Consider the following 11,487-nt stretch of genomic DNA (forward strand, 5'->3'; position numbering starts at 1 on the left):
AAAGGGTTTTGGATCAGAAGAAGAATAAGATAACGACATGGCCAACTCCCAATAACGTCACGGAACTCCGAGGCTTCATGGGAATCGTAACTTATGTCAGGATTTTTGTCAGGAATCTGTCTGAAATAGCTGCTCCACTCCGAAGGCTGACACAAAAGGACGTAGAATGGCTCTGGGACAAAAGCTTTGACAATGCCTTCAATCAGCTAAAAGAGATAATTGGAGAAGATATCACCCTGAAGAACCTTGATTATTTGAAAGACGCAGGGCTTATTGTTTTAGCAGTAGACTCCAGTTTCATTGCAGCCGGTGCAGTACTCTCACAACAGGAGCTTGAGACCAGATTAAATCGACCAGTATTATACGAATCAATTGTGTTTTCGCCGGTTGAGTCACAATATTCGCAGCCTAAACTGGAACTCTGTGGGGTGGCACAAATCCTGAAGAAACTACAAACGCTCTTATGGGGTCAACATTTTGAACTCCAAGTGGACGCACAGTCCTTAATCCAGATGATCAACTCGCCTTCCCTTCCAAACGCCCCCATGACAAGATGGGTAGCATTCATTCAACTTTTTTCATTCAAAATGGTGCATAAGTCAGGGAAAACGTTCACGATGCCAGACGCTTTGTCCAGACGCCCAATAAGCGACAAAGAGGAAGAATTCTACAAAAATACGGAAGGCTTTGACAAAGAAGAACCCCTAATCAAAGCCTGCTTGCGGTATAACATAATCTCAGCTTCAACGGAACTATTGGAGTGGGAGGCTTCTGGTTTCTGGACAGACCTTAAATATTATCTACAAACACTGCAGAGGCCTTGTTCTATGGATCCAGAGGACTTTCAGAAACTTAAACAAAAATCGGTTAACTATTTCATCCAGGATGGACGACTCATGAGGAGACACTCACCCATGCCGCAACTAGTGATTTCCAAGATATCCTACCAGAGCAAGTTATTACAAATTGTGCACGAAGATCTAGGAAATCGGGGGCTTGAGGAAACATATCAACGTTTAGTCTATTGATTTTGGTGGCCAAGTTTAAAGAAAAAAGTCAAGTTATGGGTACATAGCTGTGAAACTTGTCAAAAGAGGGACCCACTAGTCCCACAAGAAATACGGCACCCCACAGGAGAGAGCAGCTTATTCGGACGAGTAGCTTTGGACGTCTGTCATATCAAAGCTGGACGGTACAAGTACTTACTAGTGGCACGGGATGATTTGTCCGGATGGGTCAAAGCAGCTCCTCTGGTGAAACTGACAGCTGCAACCATTGGGAAATTTCTCCTTGAAGAATGGGTCTATTGGTACGGCGTAATCAAAACAGTGACGGCAGATAATGGACCAGAATTCAAGAACAAATTTATCAAAGCAGTCAAAAAGATTGGAGCAGTATTCAAGCCGCCCACACCTTATTATCCTGAAGCCAATGGTATGATTGAACAAGGACACCGGCCCATTAAAGACACCCTAATCAAGATGTGTGGCGAATCTGGTGGGAAATGGAGGGAGTATCTGCCTTTAGTCCTCTTCGCTGACAGAATTTTGACAAAGCGCACAACAGGATATTCACCTTACGAGTTGGTGTTTGGCCAGAAAGCGGTTCTCCCGGTTGACTTGGAAATGGATACTTATCTAGGAATTGATTGGACTGAAGTCAGCACCACGGAAAAACTCTTGGAGGCAAGGACTATGCAACTGGAACGTCAAGAAGAAATTCTAGGAATAGCTCACAAAAAGTTGATGAAGGTCAGAAATTCATCTGTTAGATACTGGGATCAACGAATGGCTGCAAGACTTCGAAAACTGTTAGACCCAGGAGAGTTGGTGTTGGTCTACAATAAAGGCTTGGAAGATCAATGGGGAAAACTCTTTGCAAATCAATGGAACGGACCGTTTAGGGTTAAGAAACAATTACCAAAAGGATCTTACATTTTGGAAGAGCTTGACGGTGTCAAACTGAAGAGGGCCTATGCAGCCTCCCATATCAAACAATTTTATCCTCGCGGACGTAGCCTGGCGGATATACAGCAAGATGAAGACCCTGGACAAGGAGAAGAAAGCGGGGATGATGATTCTAGTAACTCTTCCGGCAATGACGTATCAGATACCGCAAGCTAGTCTTACCTCCTGGATACGAGACTAAACTGTTCAATCATACCAAATATCACTCATTTTTTTTAAGTTGGGGGAGGATACTCACACTCTTTTGATCAGTCATTCTTTATAGATCTGTCCTTCTCCTACCCATTGGTTTATCAGTCAAGAGTTAAGGACATCCCTGGCAAACACGCTTACTCCTCTTCACAAATCCTCTTTCCTTTCTTTCTTTTCTTTTCTTTTTTTTTTTTTTCTCTTTTCTCAAATTTCTTCTCTTGGGTGGAAGGTTGGGGACAACCTGTCTAAGTTGGGGGAAGGGGGTCTGGGAGGTTCAATCAATTTCTCAAGAAAACAAAAATTCAAGCCTAAAACATTAAAAAAAAAAAAAAAAAACAATAAAAATAAAACTAATTATCATTTTTTTAGTGTTATGGTTGCATAAGTTTTTTCGGATCTACTCCACTTTTATTGGTCAGGTCTTGAGTAAGCAGGAAAGAAATTTGGGAGCAATCACTAAAAGCAAGGCAGCAAGATCAGCAAAACAAATCAAATATAATGAGACAAAACCAAGAGGGGACTTACAAAAGACTGGGTGGCCACGATTTGGAAGACCTCAACTTAGTGTTTGAATAAGGCAACACTGGTAGGCATCAAGAGCTCATCGAACAAGCGGTTTCCGCGGCAGTAGAAGACGAAACTGGTGATAAAATTCTTGTAGAGATAGGTTACCTTGTCGGAGTGCACATTGGGGATTGCCACACCCCGGTACTCGGTTGGACAGAGAAGAACTTGGATATCAGCATCGGATAGGGACGGGTAGTCTGCAATCGGTACAGGAGCAAGTACTAGCGGGGACAGAGACCGCATTGGAGAGTCAGCATCAGTGGACTCAGCGGCGTTGGCGTCAGGTTTGGATTCCGCAACCCCCTCAGAGGGGTCAACTTTGATGTCCTGAGGGAACGTGTAAAACCCCCGCGCCGGAGGCGCCGCGGATTTCACAAGCCTTTCACAAGACTCCACTTCGATCCGATATAGCCTGTTCCCCGGTCTCATCCTAGCTCAGCAGAGATCCCGACTGACTACTCATCTCTCCTGAGCTAGGTGAGCCTCCCCTTTTCATTCTTCCATTTCCCTTCCACTTAGTTGTATATAGAGGAGAGATCCCGACTGACTACTCATCTCTCCTGAGCTAGACGTGCAATACAAGCCCCACGTTGGTATCAGAACTCCTGAGACCCTCGTCTCCCCTGTGCCAACCCTCTAGCCCAGTGAAGAGCTTTGGCTCTTACAGAACGTCTCAGGCGTGGCTGGGCGATCCGCTGTCGTCCAGGCGGGAAGATCCGTTCACTCACGGTCTGTTCGGACCGGATTGGGAGGAGGGACCTACACAAAAGAGTGTCAGCAATCAATCAACGACTCAAGTTTAACAATAAGAAAGAAACTCACCCCAGTACCCCAAACAAACAGCGTATCGTTATTGGCGGGAGCGGAAGTACCATTGTCTTGAGGGCCCAACCCAGGAGGGTATGCCAAGCCACCGGTACCCAACGTACACGCGGAAGAATCGACTCCCAGGCCTTGAGGACTCAAGGAAGGGGATGTGATATTGGACGGACGGGGGGCAGCGGGAAGCGGCCAGTCGCCATTGATGACCATCCAATTGCTGGTCATCATCTAAACACCCGCACAAACAACTCAGTACTGACAAAAAAAAAAAAAAAAAGGGGACAATTCTGAATTGACATTACTTACTGGAGAGCCCTGCTCAGCAGGGCGGTACACAGGAGAGGTACCACTCGGCGCCCAGCCGGCTTCACGGCGCTGGTAGACGGGCGAAGCAGGGGCCGCCCCTCCAGGGGTCGGCGCCAGTTGGAAACGGGGGTGTAAACCCACAAAACCCGGGGGTACCCTCGACGGGCTTGGACTCGGGGTTTCAAAAGCTGACGGGGTCGGGGTAGAAGGTCTATTACCCAGGAGCTGCGGGTCGGATACCCGGATCAACAATGATCCGCCAGACCAGACCGGATAAACAGAAGAAATACTTACTTCGTTGACCTGGGATACGGCGGCCGGATCGACCACAAAGGGACAATCAGGATCTGCTCCCTGATATTGGGATCCACGGCCACGACGGGCTCTTGCTTGAGCAGACCGCTTGAAACCGTCCAGACGAGTCTGAGACCAACAAAGCCACGACGGGCTAATTCTGCGAGCCCGGTAAACGGGCTGATCCAGAATGATAATAGGATTATGAATCAAGGAACCCGCCTAGCAAACGAATAGCGTGAGACTTGGAAGGAGACTAAAAGACACGAGTCAAGAAGAAAACGCACTTGCAATGCGGCCCCTGCGGAGGAAGCTCAACAACCAATAGGATAGGGCGCTGGGGAATAATAGGTTTTAAAAGTCAAGCAGACCGGCATGATAGAGGAAGACTAGTTAGTATAAGGTGGTAGGCTACTGTTGAAGGGAGGAGCGAGTGAAGAAAAGAGGAGGGACTGGGAAGAGGCCTCTTTTATAGCTTCTCAGTCCCTCAGGGAGACCACTTACTTGAACGATTCAACACAAAAACTCAGCACCGTGTTCCAGAAGGGACCCACGGCAAAGGTCATTGTACAAGGACCGACCTCAGATCAGGCCGAATTGAACAAATTGCGGGGCAAGCTTGAGGACGTTTAGCTTGAATGATGGCGTTGGTGACAACAAGGCGAGATCTGACAGCTGCAGGCCTACATCAGGCCGGACGGTTATGTAACCCGTCAGTACGGTACTTGAAGAACGATCAATTCGACCAATTGTTTGCCCTCCACTAGTAGGGGGGGAGGGAGTACTCACCCAAAGCACAAACAAGTCAAAACCCGCCCAAGAAAAGCGGCGGGAAAGCGTTGGCGGCGATCCTCGGCGGCAGGGAGGTCGGCGGAAGAGTGGAGGATATACCCATAACCTCCATGGGTATGGGATACCCCAGTGACCGGACTGAGACACAGCGGGCGGGCGCAAGCAGCGCAGAACACCCAGGCCCAAGGCCCAACCAAACTTAGACACTGGGACCGGTCCATGGGCCCCTGATCAAAACTCAATAACCAAACCTTGCGGCTCCAGGCGCGTGCACCCTACCAAGAGCAGCGCAACGGCTGCGGACGCTACGACTTCACTACGTCAACTACTGCGGTAGTGCGCGGCTGCGCAGCTGCGAACTGCGCGCAGCACTTTGACCCCCCAATACCTCAAAAAAAAATTCCTTCAAGAAAAGTCAGAAAAACAACAAAAATCAATTTTTCTGGCCAAAACTCACCCCGCTCAGCCTCTCAGTCACTGCACCCAGGAGACGTCCAACGGCCAATTTCCCAAGGATTCATCATGTCACTCAGCAAAAATTCAAGCCTCAAAATTCCACAAGTCAAGATACGGCACTTTTCCGGTGGAATTGTCTGGGGACAGACAATAAGTTGGGGGAGGATGTGGTAGACGGAAAAGTGAAAAATCAAAAGTTTTTTCTCATACATATATTTACTCACCCTAGGCCTCAAGATACCACCAAATAGACCTCACAAATGGATTCTACGGCCAATTTTACCCCTAGTCACCACTGGAAGCGTCACTGGAACCCCGCAGGATTGGAAGTTACACCCTCTTGGACCCTCATGGACACGGCCAGCCTCAGTGATTAACCTGTCACACCCCTCAAGTCACCTTTCCCAGGTATACACATACTCAGCCCCAGCCAAACAAATACTCTTTTCTATCCCTCTTATCTCCACTGCATATGCAGGGGACCAACCCCATTTCTTCTGTATTTGACATGTCCCCGCTTCATTTATGCACTCCTTGCAGCTGCATGCAGTCTTCTGACCCCATTTCTGCACTCCTTGCATTAGTCTGACACCACTCATGCACCCCTTGCATGAAGTACCTCTGTATTTGACATTTCCCCGCTTTGTTTATGCAGTCCTTGCATCAGTATGACATCATCTTTCATTTCTCACCCCACTTTCTGCCTGTATTTAGTATCTTCTGACACCACTTGTACACAGCCCACCAGATAAAATCCCTCATCCAGGGTCCCCCTTGTAGCTAAAATCCCTCACATTTGTCTATATAAGGATCTCTCTCCCCCCCAGTTATTTTTCCCTCAGTTCTACCCACCAGTTATACAGATATCACCCATTACCCATTATCATCACCCTTACACTTTTATAACATACCATATCATCCCTCTTATCTGCAATAACCACTGAGCTCACTCTCATATTCTCATACTCTCATATCACTGGTTGCATATCACGCACCTGTCACGAGTTACCCAGTTCCTGGTTCAACTCCCAACTAAGACATATACCCTTCTCAGTCCATATCACCCTCTCAAGGACCTGTGTTCAACCCCCACCGGAAACATCAAGTCAACTTTCACCCTTTCCATCATCATAAATCCTCTCAACTCTCACATACCTGTCATCAAACAACTTCATCTGGAACTAGACCAGACCTATCACTTGATTAAAACTTGCCAAGCTTAGCTTGGTGGGTCTTGTTATCTGATAGTATAGAAGGGCAGAGTTTGCACCTCCATCATCCCCTTCTCCATTCAGCAAAAGGGTTTCACAACCGCTTTTGAGTCTTACAACGGGTATTTGGGCTTGGTAAGAAAGCCTGAGATAGCTTCCTCAGGTAACGGTGAAAAAAATACAATACATGTATCTTTATGAGGCAGGCTAAATGCACACCAAAGATTTACTTCATGCACACCAAAAATGGAGTGAACAGTAGTTAACTCCAAACTTTTTGGTGTGCAAATGTGTCCACTCCAAAATTTTTGGAGTGGATGATGCTATACTCCAAAAATCCCCAAATTTGGAGTGCCCAACCATGCACTCCAAAATTTTTGGAGTGAACACCGGGGCACTCCTCCCATCATGAATGGCCAGTCTGGACTCTGCGCCTCCCACAGAGAGCAGTACATATCCCTCTCAATGACCGGCACAGACCGGTCATCAAGAGGACAGGCACAGCCCTCTCTTTGACTGGGACGGACTGGCCATCAAGAGGATCAACCCTCTCAATGACCGGGACGGCCCGGCCATTGAGAGGACACACCCCTCTTGATGACCAGCACAGACCAGCCATTGAGAGGACACACCCCTTGTAAGGACTCTGTTGAGTCCTTAATGTTGTCAAAGGGGCATGGGAAGTGGCATGAAGGCCGTGAAACATTCTAGTTCCAACGTCAGGGGGATTTGTTGCATGTATCTAGACCGGAGAGAGGGAGAGCTCTCTCTGTAAGTAAAACTAGGAAAGACAAAAGAGAAGGAAAAACATGACTGGCTTACCTAGAACGGAGAGAGGGAGAGCTCTCTGCCGGTAAGGAGGGGGAGGAGGCAAGTTGGGGCTGATGTAAGCGGGTGACAGGACTTGTGAAACCCCACAAGGGGTGGGGGTTTACAGTCTCCCCTCCTGTAAAAAAGGCAAGGGAGAGGAAGAAAAAAAAACAGGAAGGAAGGGACAGGCGGGATGGGATGGTCGTGGTGCATTTGAAGGGATGCAATGGCATGGGCGGGACGGGAAGGAGGGGACGGGCAGGACGGGCAGTACAGGTGGGACAGGTGGGACAGGCAGAACGGGCAGGAAGCAAAATGTGGGGGACTGAGCCCCTCAATAGGGGCCTCCACTACAAGCCCTTCAAAAAGGACCCCCAATGTGCTTCAACAGGACGGGCGGACGGGCGGGAAAGGGCGGAAGATTGAGGAGGTTGGAGGGGGTTTGGATGGGTGCGGATATTTTCGGGGGTGTCGGATCGGATCGGGGGCTTGGATAGGGTTGGAACGGGTTGGGCAGGGAAGGGCAGTGGGAGAAGGATGTTGGCGAGGCCACCAGTGGGCAAGGAGGGGCGAGGCCAGGTGGGCGAGGAGGGGCAAGGCCAGGTGGGCGAGGAGGGGAAAGGCCAGGTGGGAAAGGAGGGGCGAGGAGGGGGCGCAGAAGAGGAGCAACGGAGCGCCAAGGACGAGTGCAGAGGAGGTGCTGGAGACAACAAGCGGGGGAGTGTTTGTGGTGACCAGCAGATAGAGTTTTGCAAGGTTTGCAAGGGGGATGTCAAGCACTTGAGCCGAGATCAAGAAGAAGTTTCAGCAGTACTCTCTCCCCAGGGGGATCCCATTGACCCCTCTGAGGAAGAGAGGAACAAGTAGCTAGACGTCGAGGGCGGGGATCCAGTGGCAGCGTCCAGAAACGGTCAGAGAGGCAGCTCAAAGATGTCGCAAGCAAGGCTCAAAACAGGGTGGCAGTCGGGGCAGCGGCAAGAGTGTCATTAAGATTTGACAAGTCACAGAGTCACAATATAATTAGCCACCTATACAGATGCTCTAAGTTTGAGAAATCTTTGGATAATGGACTGAAACAGAATCTTGAAAATCAAATCAATTGCAATAATGCAGGGTTGGTTATCACTTCAAGGATAATTAAATTTCCCAAAAAAAATACTCAAAGTTTGAGGTTGGGAAAATCATTGAAAAAAAATCACTCTGTACTGAAAAAAATGCAAACTGAGCGTGCTCAGCCAAAAAAATAAAAATGTGTCAGACTTAGTAAAAAACAATGGGGCACATTTTTGGGGTGATTTGTTGGACGGGCCTGTACAAGGCCCGCATGGGCCCCTAACAGGCCCTTTGGGCCCATTGACAAAGTAGTATTTGTTTGGAATTCTGATGCTCTGCTAAAATGTGAAATGGGTCAAACTGAATAAAAAACATGGGGGTACATTTTTGGGGAGATTTTTTGGGCGGGCCTGAATGAGGCCCACATGGCCCCCACAAAGCCCACTGGGCCCATTGAAAGAGTAGCTTTTGTCAAGAATGCCTATGCTTAGCTAAGAAACAAAAATGTGTCAACCCGAGTAAAAAACATGGGCCACACTTTTGAGGAGGGCTTATTGACAGACCTGCATCAGGCCCGTCAGGGCCCACCCAAAGCTGGTTTGGCCAACCCAGAAGTAGTCTTGGTTAAGAATGCCCATATGATGTTTCAAACAGCACCAATTGACCACTAATCAACAGAAGATATTGAAGGGCTACCAACATCTGTATGACATTTGTGCACTCACAGAATGTATGTCCAGGCCCTTTCCTTTTACTTGGAACCCTGTTGGCCCGTACGGGCCTGATTCAGGCCCCTCCAAAAGGCCTCCCCAACAATGTGCCCCTAGGGTTTTTACTCAGTCTGACACATTTTATTTCTTAGCTGAGCATATGCTTTCTTAACCAAGGCTACTCTTTCAATGGGCCCAGTGGGCTTTGTGGGGGCCATGTGGGCCTCATTCAGGCCCGTCCAAAAAATCTCCCCAAAAATGTACCCCCATGTTTTTTATTCAGTTTGACCCATTTCACACTTTAGCAGAGCATTGGAATTCCAAGGAAATACTACTTTTTCAATGGGCCCAACGGGCCTGTTAGGGGCCCATGCGGGCCTTGTGCAGGCCCGTCCAACAAATCACCCCAAAAATGTGCCCCATTGTTTTTTACTCAGTCTGACTCATTTTTATTTTTTTGGCTGAGCCGCTCAGTTTGCATTTTTTTTCAGTACAGAGTGATTTTTTTTCAATGATTTTCCCAACCTCAAACTTTGAGTATTTTTTTTGGGAAATTTAATTATACTTGAAGTGTTATCCTGTTTGAACTTGATCAGGATTTTTTGGAACTCTGATAATTATTCCAATCGGAGATTGCAGTGAAGATAGATGAACATCAAAAGTACAATTTCACTTTCTCCACCGACTACTTGTGCACAAAAATCGCTGGGTAGTTCCGGCAATGTTGAGTGGATATGCAGGTGGGCATAGATGACATCAAAAGCATCTTGAAGCCAGGTGGAGAGTATTTCAAGGAGGGTGTTTCATTCTGTCAGTTTCGTGCTTGCTTGTCTGAGGAAGAGCTTTGAACTTTGGGATGGCCAAGCCGTTATTTGCGAGGGGGTACAAACATGCATGGACTGTGGCCACACATACACGGATAGTATTTCAGCCTGATTGCGCAAAAATCCTCTCAGTAGTAAGTACGTTCAACGCGCGACAATTAGACGACATGATATTATTCTTCATTCGACGTCTCTATTGGATGCTTGTCGTGATTGAACATGCACTTGTAATCACTACTTCAGACCCACAAGGGGAAACGGGTACTAGAATGCTTATAGATTTAAACGAGTTTCCTCCGGATGACCATGTCACTACGCCTCGAATATGTTCCTTAAGAAAAACTCCTTCATACGATAATTTGAAGAGAAATTCTGTCGCACAGAGCTACCCGCACTGGTTGGCCTCCGCGTCAAACACCTTTCCGGTGAACGATTGCTCGACTAGTTCTCGCAAGCGCAATAGCGATGATGCTGGTATAGAACAAAGAGAAACGATGGTGCTGATTGACTCAGCCCAAAGGCAGAAGACTAGTTTAAAATACCAAAAAAATTGGCTAGTCGATAATGCAAGGAAACCGGGAGGTATCACAGCTGACCTCACCAAATTGCGCCAAAAAGAAAAACAAGTAATTGATAACTTGAAAATCACGACGAACGATCGAAATAAAGACACTAGCCGACTTGAAGAAAGTGAAAGAATACGTGTGCCTTTCAATGCTAATGACTGGAGTTTTGTCAGCGAAAATAAGAACATGCAAAGTAATAAGGATTACAAGAACGCGTCTAAGGCATTTAGCGCTGAGAATTTTTTCAGAACTGTGAGAAAATGGAAAAGCGAGACCGAATTGAAAGTGTTGAAACTAAAGCCTCATCAACACAGTAATGAGGATTTCTGGTTTCCAAAACAGCATCAAACAACGTTTATTAGTCGGTTTAGAGAAACATCACGATCAAAACTTGCCTATCCAAACGAGGAAATCTTATCTGCTCGTGACAGAAATACACAGATTTTGAACACCATCTTGAGACTTTCAGATGAAAGACTTGATCTTGAAGGTTACCCGGTTTTTTGGAACGAAATCGTAAAATACATGACCCAAAAACTTAGTGACAAATTCAAAAAGGCTAGCAACAATTCCTGGAGAGAAAATGAACGAATTGCACCAAGAATTGAACATATCAAGACAATAACTAAATGCGCGACTTTCCTCCATATAGTCTCTCTTTCTCTTCTTAACGAACATGAAAATGGAAAATTGACAAAAGGTTACATTGAAGGTTTTCTGATCTTCCTTGGTCATGTCTGGCAAGATCTTGAAAGTGGTTCAAATACTGTTCTTGAGCAGAGTCTTGGTCAGCAAGTGCGTATATTGCTGATCTTTAAAAAGCGTTGGGCAGCTGAGGGCACTGCATCAAATATCTTGGGGATTTCCTGGAAGATTGTTCGATACTACGCAAAAGAGAAGCACATCTTTTTTCCAAC

General features: G+C 47.0%; 1 protein-coding gene across 1 annotated transcript; it reads right to left on the reverse strand.

Moving 5' to 3' along the window:
• Nucleotides 1-2,720: 2,720 nt before the first annotated feature.
• Nucleotides 2,721-3,776, reverse strand: PtA15_8A116 (uncharacterized protein; the record flags this gene model as incomplete). The annotated part of the gene is made up of 3 exons (XM_053171514.1): nt 2,721-3,043; nt 3,455-3,485; nt 3,549-3,776. The coding sequence occupies 3 exons, from the start codon at nt 3,774-3,776 to the stop codon at nt 2,721-2,723; spliced, it is 582 nt and encodes a 193-aa protein (XP_053022770.1).
• Between the last annotated feature and the right edge of the window lie 7,711 nt (nt 3,777-11,487).

Source organism: Puccinia triticina, chromosome 8A (assembly GCF_026914185.1).
Source record: "Puccinia triticina chromosome 8A, complete sequence".
Classification (NCBI taxonomy): domain Eukaryota; kingdom Fungi; phylum Basidiomycota; class Pucciniomycetes; order Pucciniales; family Pucciniaceae; genus Puccinia; species Puccinia triticina.